This window comes from Microtus ochrogaster, unplaced genomic scaffold, assembly GCF_000317375.1.
Source record: "Microtus ochrogaster isolate Prairie Vole_2 unplaced genomic scaffold, MicOch1.0 UNK31, whole genome shotgun sequence".
NCBI classification, from domain to species: domain Eukaryota; kingdom Metazoa; phylum Chordata; class Mammalia; order Rodentia; family Cricetidae; genus Microtus; species Microtus ochrogaster.
In genome coordinates this window covers 2,535,306-2,552,895 of record NW_004949129.1, presented here as the reverse complement: position 1 = coordinate 2,552,895, position 17,590 = coordinate 2,535,306, and the positions used below count along the sequence as shown (strand labels likewise).

General features: G+C 52.1%; 1 protein-coding gene across 2 annotated transcripts in view; it reads left to right on the top strand.

Moving 5' to 3' along the window:
* Positions 1-13,397, top strand: part of Lasp1 (LIM and SH3 protein 1) — a 38,662-nt gene extending 25,265 nt beyond the window's left edge. For both annotated transcript variants that reach the window (XM_005368308.3, XM_013354188.1), the window contains 4 exons: positions 905-1,012; positions 9,647-9,797; positions 10,196-10,299; positions 10,812-13,397. In XM_005368308.3, coding sequence (XP_005368365.1) covers positions 905-1,012; positions 9,647-9,797; positions 10,196-10,299; positions 10,812-10,985 — 537 coding nt within the window. In that variant the 3' untranslated portion in view covers positions 10,986-13,397. The remainder of the gene's footprint in view (positions 1-904; positions 1,013-9,646; positions 9,798-10,195; positions 10,300-10,811) is intronic.
* The last annotated feature ends 4,193 nt before the right edge of the window (positions 13,398-17,590 follow it).

Sequence of the window (17,590 nt, the reverse complement as noted above, 5' to 3'; positions counted from 1 at the left end):
ACTCACAGTGAGTGTGGAGATCCACGGCTATCTGGATATTCATCCATTCACAGTGAGCAGAGTTGGTATAAGCAGGTTGCAAGTCCTCTGCAAGCCTATTGCACAGCAGGCCACCTTGTTCCCTGCTGGGGAAAAGACAGCTGCTCAAGGCCTCAATTATACTTAGCCAGGTCAACCAGGGAGTCTGACATTCAGGGGTCACCAAAGTCACTAAGGTCAGAGCCAGGCAGAGGCCTGGGATCCTGGTGGGAACTCCGTTCATTTGAAAGGGTTCTTTGTCACTAGAGTTCACGGCTTGTGTGCACTGAGGTACACTGGAAGCCAGAGTCTCCCAAACTGCCCGGAGTTCATCTTTGCAGACTTCTGGGTTTGTGTGTGTGTGTGTGTGTGTGTGTGTGTTTTCCTTGGTTTTTTGTTGTTGTTGTTTTGTTTTTTGTTTTGTTTTCAAGACAGGCTTTCTCTGTAGCTTTGGAGCCTGTCCTGGAACTCTCTCTATAGACCAGACTGGCCTCAAACTCACAGAGATCCACCTACCTCTGCCTCCTGAGTGCTGGGATTAAAGGCATGGACCACCATGCCCAGATGTTTTCTGGTGTGAGCATGTTCTGATGTCAGGAATGCCTCCATCTTTATTTTGTGTTCTAAGTGCTCACTGCAGGTCCTCTGGAAGAGCTGACAGTACTCATAACTAACCATCTCTCTAGCCCCAAGAAGTTGCTTCTTTATGGGCAGGCATTCAGTGTGTGACCTTCCCTCAGAACCTTCTAGATAGGTGGTTATTATTGCTCTGACCCTTTCTGCCTCAGGCTTCTGCTTTCTATGGGGGTTTCTGCCTCAGGCTGGACATTGCCTAGCCTCGCATTCCTCCTGACCTCAGGCTTGTCTCTTCCCTCTTGGCCTCCAGGTGCGCTACAAGGAGGAGTTTGAGAAGAACAAGGGCAAAGGCTTCAGCGTGGTGGCAGACACACCCGAGCTACAGAGAATCAAGAAGACCCAGGACCAGATCAGCAATGTGAGCTTCTGCCCCCTGTTACATTACTCAAACTGTCCTCCTCTCTCATCTGCTCCCTAGGAGGGCCTGGGCGATGGTGGTTTGAATAGAGAGAGGGAAGGGAGAAGTGGAGGCTCCCAAGTGCCTTTTCTTTGCTCCCCCTCTTTGCTAGGCATTCTGCCCAAGTAGCATTTCTTCCTTGAAGAGACTGGCCTTTTAGTGCGTGCGTGCATGCGTGTGTGTGTGTGTGTGTGTGTGTGTGTGTGTGGTGTGTGGAGTTATCTTCCGCTCTCTAGAGCAGGCTCCCTTCACCGCCTGGGCATGGTGGGGATCAGAGTACAGATCAGATGTTTGCTTTAGCACCAGGGTCAAAGCTGGGGTTGGGGGGGTTGAGCCTCCTGTCTGCCTCTGGTGCTAACACTGCAGTCATTTCCGCCCTCCCTCGCCAGCCTCCCACCTCAGCTTGCTCTTCCTTCCTGTGTGAAAACCCAGCTGGCGCTGCCCGCGGGCTAGCCCTACACCCACCTCCAGGCCTTTTCAGGCCGGAGCTGGGGCTGGTCACTGGTGTCTGTTGGGTGTCAGCTGTTAGATGGGCGGGCGTGGAGAGTGGGTGGTGTGGTGACAATCTCTGTGTGGTCCCTCAGATCATCTGGGGTTAGAGAACGGGCCTCAGTTTCCTCCTTTGCGTAGCCACAGACTAGCAGCTGGGGTGACTCTGGGCTTGCAGGGGCCTGACTTGGTGTACGTGGGAGTCTGGTGCTGCCGTGAGTGACATCACAGAGTACGGGCACGTGCCTGGGCACGGAACTTTAGAACATGCCCAGTCAGCTGCAGCAAGACTCCTATAAATGAAGGACGAGGCAGGCTGTTGTCCTTCTGTCTGTAACAGGAAAGGGTCCACCAGGTGCCCCTGTCACTCTGGGCTGAGGGACTGGGGATGGGTGGATAGGATCCAGATTCAGATGGCCCATCTACACTCCCACTCTCTAGGTTCCACAACCCTCTCCATCCTGCCACCCTCATAAGCTAGCTGGGCTGTGCCCCTGGTGAGCTACAGTGGAGGGTCAGGGAGATTCCATAAACACAGGGCTGAGACGGAACTGCCTCTGCCCAGGGTAATAGCTTTCAAATTTTGCCCTCTGTCTAGAAAAAAAAAATTCCTTTGTTTAGTGGTGCATGCCTGTAATCCCCGCTCTTGGGAGGCTGAGGCAGGAGAGGCCGGAGCCTCTCTGGAGGTTGAGGCACAGATCAAGAGGCTGAAGCCATGCCTGTATGAAACAAAGAAAACTTCCTGAAGGAGGACTGAGCATGTAGTTTCGTGGTGAAACATTCACCCAGCATGCATTGGGCCCAGAGTGCCCTCCTCAGCATCAAAAAGAGGAAAAAAGGAAACCACTGTTATGAATAAGTGCTTTGTAGTTGGAGTGCTCATTCAGATACTTTCTGTTCTTGTTTCATAAAAAAAAACCCGCCAGGGACAGTCTAACCAAAAGTGAGTTTTACAACCCAGTTGTTGAGCTGAAGTCTAAAATGAACTGCCTGAGGACATGGACTGCGTCTCCTGGGCTGGAGAGTGAGCCTCAGATTGTTTCAGGCCCTGTCTGGCCGGCAAGAAACCCTCTTACAGTTACCCTCTTCCAGCCTGGGCCAGACTCACAAGCCCTGGAGTTTCCTTTCTGGCTCAGACCACACAAAGGGCCAAAGGGTGTGTCAGGGAGCTCTCCCTAGACGGAAAGGAGGGAAGTGGTCTGGTCTTGGGTGATTGGGAAACCGTGAAATGGCTCACAGGGCTGGAACCTGTAGCTTTGTGTCCTGAGATACCTCCAGGTGATGCTGCCAACTTCTGGGGCATTCTTTCCTGTGAGTTTGGAGACTCAGGGGAGACAGTGAAGTCCTGGTCTTCCCTACATCCCGTGCTGGGAGGTTTCTGACACCCAGTCTGTTTCACCTGCCCTCCTGCACCCTGCTATCGCACAGTGGAGACATTAATGCCTGAGAAGCTCTGGTAACAAAACACTGGCTGTGTCCAAGATATCCACATGGGAGCTAGATAGCATCTTATCAGCCACCTCAGGGCTGCAATTAGCTGATTGTCCTGGTTCTGAACTGGGGGAGGTACCTTGAACCTGACCTGGGCTTTCAGAGCCACCAGACGGAGCCTGAGCTGGGAGGACGTTAGAAGCCTTTGCTTAAAGTCTTTCTCTGTCAGAACCCCCCACCCCCAAGTCAGCTGGGCTGTAGCTCGGTGGTAGAGCACTTAGCATGCACAAGGACCCATGGGTTCAGTTTTCTCCCTGTATGCACAAAGGGTCCCCGGCTATCATAGAGCACTTGGTGAAAATGCCGGCTCTCTGTTCCCCCAGCATTCCGGTTTGGTACCCCTGGCCTGGAGCCGGAGATTCAGCATTGTAAACACATCCCCTGGCTTACTGTGAGCCTTACTGAGAGAGAGTTGTCACTTCAACTCCAAAGGTTTCACCAGCCCCTCAGTCAGAGAACGCCAGGCCTGGCTGTGTCCCAGAACCCTGAGGGAACTTTAAACCGCAGGCAGAACTGTGACTAAGTTGTGCCAACCTCCAGCAGAACTCTGGGAAGGCTGCTGTGCAGAGCCACCCTGTAGTGTGGTTCGAAAATGACATCCCTGTGTGTGGCTCGTCCCTTCCCAGATTAGCGCCTAATGACAGGTTCCCAAAGGTCAGGCCGTCCTATAGATGGAGCGGTTGAAAACCAGTGCCTGTCCTCCTGGGATGATGATATTTGCTGTGTAAGGCGAGAGGGTGAGGGAGACGTGGGCATGCCGGCTGGCGTGAGGGCTCCAGTCTTGCCCGTTCACAGTGGCTAGACTGCTCTGAGCTTTAGTTTACTCCTTTGTAAAAGTAAAAGTAGTCACGTGACTGCTGGGGGCATACTGAGTGCACCTCAGTGATGAGCTGTCAGTGTTCAGAGGCAGAGCTAGCTCCTCTACACTGAGAAAAGGTGGTCGGCTCTGAGGCAGACTGTGGAGTTAGCATGTATGAGGCCGTGAGTGCATCTCCGGGGGAGAGGAGGGAGGGAACTGTATATCTCTTACAATTCTGTCTTCCTGGACGTGTGCCCTGGCCCTGTGCTGTGTACAGAAGCTTAAAGTTCACATACGTGTTTGCTCCAGATTGCTCAGGACTTTATTAATTTTAAAAAATAGTTTATTATAAATTTGTATCTATAAACAAGATCCTAATCAATTTTTGGAGGTCCTGTGTCGGCTCCACAGGACCAAAAAAAAAATAGTTTATTTATTCTTATTTTATGTGCATTGGTGCTTTTCCTGCCTATATGTCTGTGTAAGGGTGTCAGATCTTGGAGTTATAAATAGTTGTGAGGGGCCTTGTGGGTGCTGGGAATTAAACCCGAGTCCTCTGGAAGAGCAGCCAGTGCTCCTAACCACTGAGCCATCTCTCCACTCTCGCTGAGGACTTTAATGAATAAGTAATGGCTTTTTGCTGAAGCCTTTTGTGGAAGCCTTGCTTTCCCTTGTTCACACGCCTGTACCTCCAGCCCCGATTTTGTGTCTTTTTCCCCTTGTGAGCTGAGCCACACTGTCACAGGCACAGAAACAGCTCCTTCTCCCGCTGTACAAATCAAGGACTAGGGGTGTCAAGCCATGGTAGAACACTTGCCTCCCTTACGTGAGCTCTTGGGCCTGATCTGCAGTACCACTTAAAGATAAAGAAAAAAGCCAGGCGGTGATGGTGCACGCCCTTAATCCCAGCACTCAGGAAGCAGAGGTGGGTGGGTCTCTGAGTTTGAGGACAGCCTGGTCTACAGAGTGAGTTCTAGGACAGCAAAGGCTACACATAGAAACCCTGTCTCAGGTGGGGTGGGACACGAGTCTCTGATCGGAAGCCATAGTACATGGTGGTTCAGAACTAAGGCTCTTAGGTTAGTAGTAGGTTCTGTTGTAGCCTGTTTAACTTCCCTGTCTCTTCAGCCTTGGTTTCCCCATCTGTGGAATGAGGACAGTCATGAAATGCTATTCTTGGCCTAGGGGAGAAAAATAGAGGAGTAATATAGTAGGGCACAAAGTAGGACTGCACCCTGCCTCCCTCACAGAAGGGCAGGCTCAGGAGAGCAAGCCGATTATTCCATTTACAGCGTGATGTTACTGGCTAAGCCATGACGCAGCGTCATGTGGGGACAGACATATGGCCAGTCAGACTTTTCCACCGCAGCCAGGAAGCAGGTGCTTCAGAAAGCAGAACATAAGCCAGCCAGCCTTGGAGGGGACCCACCTAGTCACACCAAGGGCTTGCCCAATAAGAGTCGTTCAGCCCTAGTCACTAAACCCACATGCGTGGAGACCTCATGGGACAGTAGATGACTGGCTTCCTTACCTAGAGGCCCTGGACCTCGTCTGTCCTCATTTGCTCTTTCTCTGAGTTTGAGGCCAGTCTGGTCTATAGAGCGAGTTCCAGGACAGTCAGGGTTACCCCCCCCACACACACACACACAAAAAAGGATCAGAACTGTGGGGAGCACTTATTGTTCTTGCAGAGAATCTAATTTGGTTCCCAGCACCCACATGCTGGCTCTCAATCACCTGTAACTCCTGTTGCAGGGGGTCCAATGCCCTCTTCTGACCTCTGAAGGCACCAAGCATGTGACATGTGACAAAACACACACACACATAAACTAATAGAGTGAGGGAAAGCGAAAGGATCAGAGTCACACGTGAGTCACGGTCGCAGGCCCGTCTGGAGGATGCTGCTTTGCCTGTTTGCTTAAGAAACTTCTAAGTGGGCCAGGAGCAGTCACGCAGCTTCCCTGTTTTGCTGGAGAGAAAGTAGAGGTAGTGGCCAGCCTGAGCAGGGTCTCGCTTTTCAGCCATTCTGCCCCATGCTTCCCCTTCTTGTTTGCAGATCTAGGTCCTCCCATTTTGAGGGGGCTAGAGGTACCCTCAGTGTTTGGGCAGAAGAGAGGGTGATGGGTAGGCGTGCAGTCAGCTCCGCCCTGCGCTTGTTCTCAGGCAAAGTCCTGTCTGTCTACCTGGGACTTTGTCCCCAGTGTCCGCTGTCCCAGTGAGATCCCATCATGGAGCTCTCCAAGCCCTTCCCCTCCCCCTCCTCTCTGAAATGAAAATGAAAGTGTGTCTCCGTCTTGAATTATCGCTTACTTAGCTTGTGTGTTGTGGAGGTCAGAGGACACCTTGAAAAGCCCCCTCCCTGCTTATAGTTTAGGGTGGCTGTTGTCCGGGCCAGGGAGATAATGCGTGGGATGCTTTTATGACCTTGGTGTGAAGAGCTGTGCAGATGTTAAGGTTGGCAATATTTTTGTTTTGTTTTGTTTTTTGCTTTTTCAAGACAGGGGTCTCTGTGTAGCCCTGACTGTCCTGGAACTCGCTCTGTAGACCAGGCTGGCCTCACGGAGATTCACCTACCTCTGCCTCCAGTGTGTGCCACCACTGCCTGATATGCCAATATTTATTGATTTGACAATGGCAAATGGCGTCTGTGGGTCAAGGGAGGATGAAGACGTCTTGTGCTCAGGCTGCTACTGTTTACCGTGCCTGAGCTTTTGGGATCTAATCTTACACACATCTTAAACATTTTTTTTGTTTTTGTTTTCGAGACAGGGTTTCTCAGTAGCTTTGGAGCCTGTCCTGGAACTAGCTCTTGTAGACCAGGCTGGCCTAGATCCGCCTGCCTCTGTTTCCCAAGTGCTGGGATTAAAGGCATGTGCCACCACTGCCCAGCTTTTTTTTTTTTTTTTTTTTTTTTTTTAAAGACAGGGTCTTTCTATGTAGCCCTGTCGGGCCCAGAGCTCACTGTTTAGACCAGACTGGCCGTCAAAGTTTGTGGCATTCTCCTGTATTCACCTCCTGAGTGTTAGGTTTGTAAGAGTATGTCACCATGCCTAGCAGCACGAAATGACTTTTAAGGAGTACGGTGGGTGGAGCTAATGTGGAAACACAGGTGTCCACACACCTGCCTTAGGCACTGATGGGCATCCCCAGGACTACATGGGAGTAGGTGGTACTGCTGCCTCCCTTATGAGTGAAGACGCAAGGCAGTAGTAAACAGTGCAGATTGCCAGTCTTTCAAGAATGAGTGTGGGCGGGGCCTACTACCCTGTGAGCCTATAGGACAGTGATGGAGCCCTGTGTTCCCCAAGAGCCCTTGCTGTGGAGGAGGAGCTGTGGGCCCCACATGCGTGGTTTCTCTCTCTCTCTCTCTCTCTCTCTCTCTCTCTCTCTTTCTTTCTTTCTTCCTTTCCGTTTTTTGGTTTATTATTATTATTTTCCCCAAGACAGGGTTTTTCTGTGTAATAGCCCCTGGCTGTCCTGGAACTTGCTCTGTGGACCAGGCTGGCCTTGAACTCACAGAGATCCACCTGCCTCTGCCTCCCAAGTGCTGGAACTAAAGGCGTGTGCCACCACCGCCCGGCTCCTGCAGGCATTTTAAAGCTCCCTTTCACCCCGTTGATAACACAGAGCCCCACCCAGGGAAAGGTTTTCATGCAGGGCCATCTGCTCTGCAGCCACCAGCTGGAACCCAGGGCTTAGGTGCAGACCTGTTCGCTCCTTGGCCATGGAGCAATAAGGAACTGGAGCTGAAGGGATTTCCTCCTTTACCCTGCTTCTGTGCAGACCTCACGCCTGGGTGCCCTTCTAGGTGGTGTTAGGGGTTTACCCTGTGGAGTGTGAATCCAGCCGGAGCCGGTTGTCTTATCCCAGCCTGTCTCACCATCTGGGCGTGAAAAGGAGAGGTCTTACTCTCCACCCAAACTCTGAGAGTGAGCAGCTCCCTGCCTCTAGCTGACACTCCTCCCACACTCCATGCCAGCTGCTGCCCTTGCCAGCCCGGGCTACAGTAATAACCATTATATTTAGCCAGTGGTGGTGATCCAGGTGATCCCTGTTGACCACAGTTCCGTGTCTCTTGCCAACTGTGCACAGAGAATGCTAGGAGAGGGGGCAGCAGAGAATGCGTGGAGAGTGGACGGTCACAGCCCTCACCAGGGCTCCGTTTCTTCCTTTTCTTTTTTCCTTTTTAAGGTTTATTTATTATGTGTATAATGTTCTGCCTGCAGGCCAGAATGAGGGCATCGGATCTCATTACAGATGGTTGTGAGCCACTGTGTGGTTGCTGGAAACTGAGCTCAGAACCTCTGGAAGAGCAGTCGGTGATCTTAACCTCTGAGCCATCTCTCCAGCCCCACTTCTTTCTTTTCTGTCCTAAGAAAATAAACGGGCTTTGCCCAGCTCCCTTACTCCTCCTTTCCACTGTCATTCTCCAGAGTCAGGAAAAGGCAGGCCAGGGTCCTGGTAAACAAGCAAGGAATAGCCTCCAGGGCAGAGTTGAGGCCCCTTTAGGATGCAACAGTCAGGCACTGTTCTCCCCGGGATGAGGAGCAGCTTGTCTCTGCCTCGTGCCTTCAACTGGAGTTCTCCTGTCCCCTTGCTTGGTCTCCCCACCAGAAAGAGCGGGGAGGTGAGGGTGTGTCCCCCGAGGGTGTGGGAAGCACACTTAGAACTTTGGGCCCACCTGCTGCGTCAATAGTTTTGCTTGTGCACATTTTCCAGGATACACTCTGTCAGTACAGTGCTGTTTCTGTGTTATCCTTAAAGGAATATGTGCTCTTGAGGATTGGCTAACGTTGCTCGAGGGAGTATTCCACCAGTCTTTTGTCAGGCACAGGGGCTGGCACAATTGTGTCACATTCTGATCCTGTAAAATGAGCAGCCTGCAATAGTAACCCAGCATGTGCCACAGGGCTTGACCATAGGGAGAACCTAAGGCGTGACTCTGGTGGTTAGGACTGACCATAGCGGGAGCTAGAAAGGTTCAGCCCCTACCACATGCCCCTTCCTCCCTCACCTTCTGCTCTCTCTGTGTAGCCAAGGATGGTCTTGAACTTTTGCTCGTTTTGAGATCGGGTCTCACTGTGCAGTCTTAGTTATCCCGGAACTGGCTGTGTAGACCAGGCCGGCCTCAGACTCAGATCCACCTGTCCCTGCCTGCCAGGTGCTGCTGTTAAAGGTATAGATCACGGCTGATTTTGTGCAGAATGTGGGGCATTGTGCATGTTGTAATAGACCAAGCACTCCATCACCTGAATTATAGAACCAGCCCTCAAGACACAAAGCCGGTCCTTGCATGAACTTGGCTCTTATCTCGTTACCTCTGTAGTAACTTGTAGCATACACATCTGCAATCCATTTTAAGGAGGTCTATCTAAGCCAGGAAGCAGGTGAACATCTGTTGAGTTCAAGGGCAGCCTGGTCTATGTGCTGAAACCTTGTCTCGAAAGGAAGGAAGGGAGGAAGGAAGGAAGAAAAACAAGAGAGGTTTAGCTGAGGCTTGTCGTGGTTAAGTTACTTGGTTACTTAGACAGCTGACATTCTGTCTGTCTGTAGCTCTCCAGGATTAGTCTCTTGTGTTCTCTCTCTCTCTCTCTCTCTCTCTCTCTCTCTCTCTCTCTCTCTCTCTCTCTGTGTGTGTGTGTGTGTGTGTGGTGTGTAAGGGTCTCACTATGTTGCTCAGACTGGCCTTTAGTTCCCAGCTCCTCCCTCCTGCCTCAGTTGCTAGGATGATAGGTAGCACACCCAGCTTGAGTGGCAGTGGGAGAGGACTGGTTGGCTGGCAATGGAGCCCTTCATCCGTTCCTTCTGCACTGCAGATCAAATACCATGAGGAGTTTGAAAAGAGCCGCATGGGACCGAGTGGAGGTGAAGGAGTGGAGTCAGAGCGCCGAGAACCCCAGGACAGCAGCAGCTACCGGAGGCCAGCGGAACAGCAACAGCCACATCACATCCCAACCAGTGCTCCTGGTGAGTGCCAGCCTGGGATCTGGGCAGTCTGAGGGGGCTCTGGGCAGGGAAGTGGGGCAGTGAAAGGTGGCTGCGCACACACACACACACACACACACACACACACACACACACACACCTGTGCCTGTAGGACTGCTCCTCAGAATCGCATTGCCGTCTCTGCTCAGGGTGTGAGTGCAGGGGATCTGGGAAAGTGATCCCAGTATGAGGGGCATGCAGCTCTCATGAAGGTCCAAGACCCTAATGAGTGTGCGCACCTAGGCATCAAGCCTTTGTGGGGAGGGGGTTGCTGAACAAGGCTGGTGGGATTGAAAAGTCATGCCTTTGGCTTCCTAGGGCCTGGGGGATGGACTTGGGAAGACACAGAATTCCTGAGTCCTCTCTCTTTCATCTTCTAGCTTACCAGCAGCCCCAGCAGCAGCAGCTGACCCAGTCCTACGGGGGCTACAAGGAGCCTGCAGCCCCTGTCTCCATATCGCGTTGTGCCCCAGGTGGCGGCGGGGTGAGTATCTGTCTGGACTGGGGAGACCCTGGGGTAAGAGAGTTCATCACAGTTGTGTGCATCTGTGTGTCTGTTACCACATCCAGTGTGGCGTATCACATTTTATTTGAGTTTTGCATTTTGGAGACAGGGTTTCTCTGTGTAACTTTGGCTGTCCTGGAACTTGCTCTGTAGACTCATTCTCACAGAGATCTGCCTGTCCTTGCCTCCCAACTGCTGGGATTAAAGGTGTGCACCACCACTGCCTGGCTGGCTAGTCACATTTTAAAACCACTCTCTTAGCGTTGAGCCTATGGAACTTTACTGCTGGCCTGTGGAAACAGGTACAAGGCACTCCATGGCAGAGGCCATCCCCAAGCCAAGCCCTATCTTCTGGTTCATTGTTCTCCTGAGGTCCTTGAGGGGTCTGGGAGCCACTTGGTTGAGCACTCTCCCGGCTCTGGTGAAGGAAGGTCTGGGTATGGGAGAGCCCCCATCCGGTCCCCAGGCTGACTGTTGACTGTGATCCCCAGAAACGGTACCGAGCCGTGTATGACTACAATGCCGCCGACGAGGACGAGGTCTCCTTCCAGGATGGGGACACCATCGTCAATGTGCAGCAGATCGATGACGGCTGGATGTACGGGACCGTGGAGCGCACCGGCGACACGGGGATGCTGCCAGCCAACTACGTGGAGGCCATCTGAGCCCTGCCTGTGCTACCCCACCCTCTGTTCTCAATGCATTCCATGGCATCACGTCTGTCCTGGAGCCTGACCCACCCACCCTTCAGTGTCTCTGTCTTAAGACCTGCCACCGCTTCCTCATCCCCACCCCTCCTTCCAGCTTCTTTTGCCAACCCAAGCCTTGCTCTGCCACTCTGTCTCGGGCTCCTTCCTCCGGCAGATTTTCCCTTGGACCAATCGACTGATTGATTTTTTCTCTCTGGATGGAATAGGCTGGGCACTCTGGGGAGGGCAGGATTGTTCTGGGGAGGGTGGGCTCACAGGGATGGGCTGAGATGGGAGACCCGTTAAAGAGATCGGATAGGCTAGGCAGGCATAGTGGCATACAGCTTTAGTCCCAGCACTTGGGGGACAGAGACAGCCAGATCTCAGAGTTCAAGGCCAGTCTGGTCTACATCCTGAGTTCCAGGGCGACCAGAGCTACGTGGTGAGACCCTGTGTGGGGGAGGAGAGGATTGGTTAGCTTCCAGCTTCACTTCCTGCCTTAGGCCCTTCAGAACCCCTGGCCTAGCTCCCTTGGCACCCTACATCCTAGGGCTGGGATGAGCCCCATATTCCTCATACCTCCAGATGGGGTTCTGCACATTCCCCGGGGGTAGGTATTAGGCCTCATTTATGTTGGGACCAATGTGGTGAGTTTACCTTTCGGCTAGTCCGCCCTCCTGACCCTGTGTGTGTTCCTTCACACACTGAGTGTGCTGTCCTGCCCACACACACACCTAGGGTGGCCAAAGAACTCCTTGGGAAGCACAGCTTGGGTCAAGTTCTTGCCTTAGTTCTAGGGGCAGCAGCAGGAAGGAGGGAACAGGGTGTTCTCCCGAGGCCTGTTTGCTTCCCACCTCCCCCCAGCCTCCAGGAACTCTCTTTATCTCCCTGGCCGGGAGCATGCTGTGAAGGGTAGAGCAAGGGATGCCTTTGGGACTTGAGTTAACTGAGCTGTTCCTTCCTGCTCCCCTGGGAAGAGGTCCCTGGGTCTCCTGTGGCCTTCCATCCCTGGAACAAGGCTGGGCTTGTAGCTCTGAGAAGCCAGAAAGTTAAAACAGTCTCCCGGCCACACGGGAGGCCCCATCCTTTCTCCCACTCTCTGGGGAGGTGTGAGAAGGCTTTCCTGTCCTTGTGTCTGAGGCTACAAAGTACAATAGGACCAAGTCACCCACACTGTGGCATCTCCCTCGAGGTTCTCCTGTCCTTGGAGCCAGGGGGAGAGTCCAGGGCTCCACAACTGGCAGGCAGCACCATCTCTGGACCGGTGCTAAACTCAGGTTCCTCCTTTGCACCTGGGGCCTGAGACAGTCCTCATGTGGCTTCATTCATCTCTCCCGGGTCTCCTGACTCATCTTCACTCTGAGTCTCATATCGGGTCCCTGCACACAGACCCTGCTACAGATGAGGTTTGAACCTGAAGGCACTGGTCAGGTCAGCGATGTCGTGGTCAGGACAACCTGCGAGGGCTTGCTAGATGAGCTAGTGACCACCCTCCTTCCTGCTCACCTTTCCTTCTGACCCTAACCTGGGTGAGCCGAAGCATCAGGAGCCCCCGGGGAGGCGTCAGCCAGTCCATTCCATTTCTTCTTGATCTCAAAGCACAATGCGGTTCCAGGGACCAGAGGTCAGGGACTCGCTCTCGGAGGGCCTGTGCTTGGGAGGTGCCCCCAGCCTGGTTCCAGTCAGCTGAGCCTCCTTCCCAACATGTCAAGCTAGCTGCTCTTCTATTGCCCTAGAAATGGGGGAGACTCTCACATGCCCGCAGAGGGAAGAGGAACTATCTATTGGTGCTGAGGGCCCCAGCTGGAGTCCATATTCTTTTTCCAGAAGCATCCACCCGTAGAAGAGCACAGGATCCCCAAACCCACGTCTCTTCCTTCAGAAACGTCTTTCAGCCAGTGAAAACCCAGGAAAAGAAAGGCACCTTGGCTAGACTGTGAACTTAACTTTTGTGGGCCAATCCTGCAATGCGAGAAGCCCCGTGGTGAGGGACTTGAACTCTCCCCACACCGCTTCCTGTTTTCCGCCCTCACGTCCCTCCAGGGAACATTTTCTTTGTTAATAGCTGGACACAAGATAAAAAGTACCACCCCACAAAGCCTGTATTTAAAAGGAAACAAGTGACCCTGTGAAATTCGCCTCTGTCCAACATTTCATCTGTGTGTGTGTGTGTGTGCGCGCGTGTGTGGTGTGTATGTGTGTGTGAAGCCACCCACTCATCTTTTTTATGGGGTTGTCATCTTCCCTTGGTCTGTTTGGTCCCCTTCCTCCTGGCCTTGTGCTCGGGATCAGTTCTTTCTGGCCTGTAATGACTCTGAACATTGACTTGAACCACAAAGGGAATCTTTATCCTGGTGACGCAAATAAAAATCTAATTTTTACCTGCGACTGGGCTTCCTCTTTGGCTCTAAAAGTAACTTCTGTGTGTGTCCTGTCTTGCTCCCCCACAGTGAGCCCAGGTACCCCTCAAAGAGGAGGACTGACCCGGAAACTAAAGGAGGGCTGGCTCTTCATCAGGCCTGCCTCCGCCTTGAGGATGTGGCCCCGCCCTCCAGTGTTTTCCACCAGTGACGCCGTGGGATACAGTCCAAGACCGGCTTTCCCTGCGCAAGACTGGCTGGCATTCCCTGCTTTCTGAGACCCCTCACTCTGTCTCCCCTGTTAAGCATCTTCCTCCCTCCTAGCCAGGGTACTCAGGGTCTTTTGTTGAGCTCATTCAAGTTCCTGGTGTCTGGCTATGGGAAGGAGCACTCGAGGCAGCCAGTGAGCTCAGCCCAGCTAGGCACAGTCTAACCCAGTGTGTACCACTGCCACATTTGAAGTGTAAAATGCTAACAACTAGGACACTGCACAGTGCCTCAGAGCCTGGATAAACCCTCCATCAGGTGGCCTGGCAGGCAACACAAGGCAGTCTTCCCACTTTCTACCTCTTCTCCCAGCCGTGTGATGGGCTGTCCCCAGCCAGCTTGACCGCAGCAGGCACTATAACCAGCCTCTTTGTTCAGTGGGTCTGGGAAGGGACCTGTGGTAGGCGATACAGCTCTCCTGGACCCTGGCTCCTGGTCATCAGCTACTTGTCCGGAGGCTTTGTGGGGAGGGGCATTTTCTACTGGGGCCACACAGGATTCCCTGGCCCCAGGGGAGCAGTAGATGAGAGGCAATGAGCTAAATGTCATCAGGGGAATGGCCAGACTGAACTCAGCAGAACAGGAGTCTGGGGAGTGCTCCAGGGGTGGGGAGTGCTCCAAGGGTGGGGAGTGCTCCAGGCAGTGCTGAGCTAGCCCGCAAGGAGCTGTCAGCTTGTGGTTCCAAACAGCAGCAGAACAGCCTGCTCACCTGGTGTCTATGTGCCTGTCTCTCGGCTCCAGGTTCCATCCTGGAAGCTTGACTTGTTACCTGCTGAACTGCCTGCTCAAGGAAGGCTCCTTCTCTGGGAGTGGCCTACGTTCTTGAGGCCTCCAGTTAAAAGGGATAACTAATATCTCAAGGCTTGGGCTCTACAAATAAAATATGTAGGCCTCAGAGGTGGCCTACAGGAAAATTTCCCTTTTATAATAAATAATAATAAACAGTTGGTGCACACAGCAGAAGTCAACAAAATATATCACTGAGGTGTGGGTTTTTCATGGTTTTTTTCAGTGTACATGTGTGTGCAAATGTGTATGTCTTTATACCACAGGGTGACATCACAGGACGATTTACAGGAGTTGGTTCTGTGTTTTCCACCATGTGGGGCACAGGGATCGAACTCAGGCCGTCAGACTTTGTGCAAGGCACCTTTGCTCTCTGAGCCCTTTTGTTGGCTCTGATGCTACTGATTTTTTTTTTTTTTTTTTTTTTTTTTTTTTCGAGACAGGGTTTCTCTGTAGCTTTGGTGCCGGTCCCAGATCTAGCTCTTGTAGACTAGGCTGGCCTCGAACTCCCAGAGATGATCCGCCTGCCTCTGCCTCCTGAGTGCTGGGGTTAAAGGCGTGCACCACCACAGCCCAGTGATGCTACTGATTTTTTTTTTTTTGTTTTTGTTTTTGTTTTTTCGAGACAGGGTTTCTCTGTGGTTTTGGAGCCTGTCCTGGAACTCCCTTTGTAGACCAGGCTGGTCTCGAACTCACAGAGATCCGCCTGCCTCTGCCTCCCGAGTGCTGGGATTACAGGCGTGCGCCACCACCGCCCGGCTGCTACTGATTTTTAATAAGACACCATCTTTTCTCCCTCAGAAAAAGATTCTTGAAAGCCGGCTGTAATCTAACACTCAGGAGATTGAGAGGTGGAGGTTGGCAAATCCAACCAAGGCCAGCCTGGGCTACATGAGACTTTCTCAAAACAATAAAAAAAAAAAAATGGAAAAAAAAAAAACTCCAGTTAACTATGCATTTCTGGATACTCACTACCCAGGAGTGGGTGTGTGGGTTTCTCAGGGTCTTCTCTGAGGATGACCCTGGGCTAGCCTCTCTGAAGAGACAAAGAAAGCAAATACAGGTAATGACAAAACGCCATGTAACACAAAGGAGCCTAGGCTCTTGGCTCTCCCAGGCCAACAGTGCAAGCCAGTATGAGGGGACTACGGATCTAGGCCAGGCCGTGGTGGCGGCTGTGGTGGCGCATACCTCTAATACCAGCACTCAGGAGGATCTGCAAATCAAGTTCCGGGACAGCCAAGGACTGTTACACAGAGAAACCCTGTCTCGAAAAACCATAAGTAAATAAATAATAATAAATAAATTTAGAAATGAGAGTCTTGCTTTGAGTCCTGCCCCGTGTTGACAAACTGAAATATCTTAAACTCCTGACCACCTCTGAGCCCAGGCTATACAGACTTCAGACAGGTTGAAATTACCCCATGTGTGCAATACCGGGCACGGTGTAAAACTTGTGTCGGTGCCGGGGATGTTCCCTGAGACCACGTGAGTCCTTTGAACTAGCCGATGGCCCACATAACTGGTAACAATTCGTTTTTGAAATAAATCGCCAGAGGTGCGAGAGGGAGAAGGAAGGCCGGCAGGAGAAGCCGATCCTCAGGGGTCTGAAGAGATTCTCCACTCAGCTCCCCGAGCTGTCCACTCAGTGCGGAAACTCTAGCTAAATACAGATAGCGGTTCCACGCAAAGGGGCGGGGCTGGCTTCCTGGGAAAAAAAACTGAACCTCTCCGGTTTTGCCTGGTCTAAAAAGTAGCTGTTCCCTGGATACCCATCGTGGGCTTTGTGATTGGCTGACCGTGATGATGGAGGTGGAGAGTAAGCAGCTGATGGAGTTGCAGCATCCCTTAACCTCAGGTCCCCGGGAGATGGGGGAGGGAACAGGAAGGGGAAGGGAATAGGAGCCATTCCTCTGCGCTGACCGACCTCCACGCTTGCAGCTCCCGTTTTCCCGGAACCCGGGCGGCTCCATTGCTTAGTAGTGCGCCATGCTGGATATTTTCATCCTCATGTTCTTTGCCATCATAGGCCTGGTGGTTCTGTCTTACATTATCTATCTGCTCTAGTGGCCTGGAGCTGCAGGGGCTGCGAGGGGAAGGATGGAGCCGAAGCGCCGAGCATCCTGCTTGCTGACGCACCGGTGGAGTTTTGCTTCTGGGCATTATTCGGGTATTGATTCAAAAACAAAATGAAAAGAGAGCTTGTCTTTGTATCTATTTCTCAGACACGTTGAGGTAGCATTTCTTGGATCAGTCTGAAAAGAACAAGAAAGGCAAGGTTCCTTTGGGAACCAATTTAAACTGTGATTCCTTAAAATTAAAAATAAACTTCACAATGCACTGGGTTTTAGGGAGGGTGGAGGGAGGGAGGTGTATGGAAGACAGGGACTAGCATGTCCTAAGTTCCTCATCCATTCGGACATTTTCTACTGGCGATGACTACAGTACATCCTTATGGATGGGGCGCGGTGGTTTCCAAATCTGCCCGCATAACTGCTTTCATTAACTATTAACTCACTAGTGATCCATTCCCACTCGAGAAACAATAGCGAATGACATTTCCTTGGGGTAAGGCCTGGGGGAGGTGCCCATTTTTCCTAGCTATAGAATTTGATGTGGAGGGGTTTCCTGACCCGCTGAGCACTTTCTTTCTGGTTTTCCCACAGCTCCAGTGTTCCGGCCAGCAAGAGGGCTCTGCCCAATAGCAGGACTGCTGAGGTCCTGGCTTCTTCCAGTGCGTCCATCCGGAGACGGCTAACCCTTGGCCAGCAGGGACTCTGTGAGGCAGAGGGGCTCCTGGGGACATCAGGAGTTCAAGGACGCCACTGGCAGCTGCTGCGTGTGTTTAAGCTGTAGACAGGGTGCACGGAAAATGTGGAAGGTTGAAACGCAGAACCAGTAAAGTCAGTGGAGAACTGCCCAACATTTCATGTGGGCAGCCTTTCCTTCGGTCTAAACGCAGTAACTGCACACCAAACTTTTCTGTCCTTTCTATCTTCACGAGTAGGCGTTCTCTTGTAAACTCAAGGGCACATTCAGCTTGTCTGTCTTATCAGCGTCTTTATAGATTGTACAGTCTGAGGTTGTGTGGTTTCCCTCGATCTCCAACCTTCCCCCCAAAAAACCCCTATCATTTGCAGTTTTTAAGATTTATCATTTCCTCCCTCC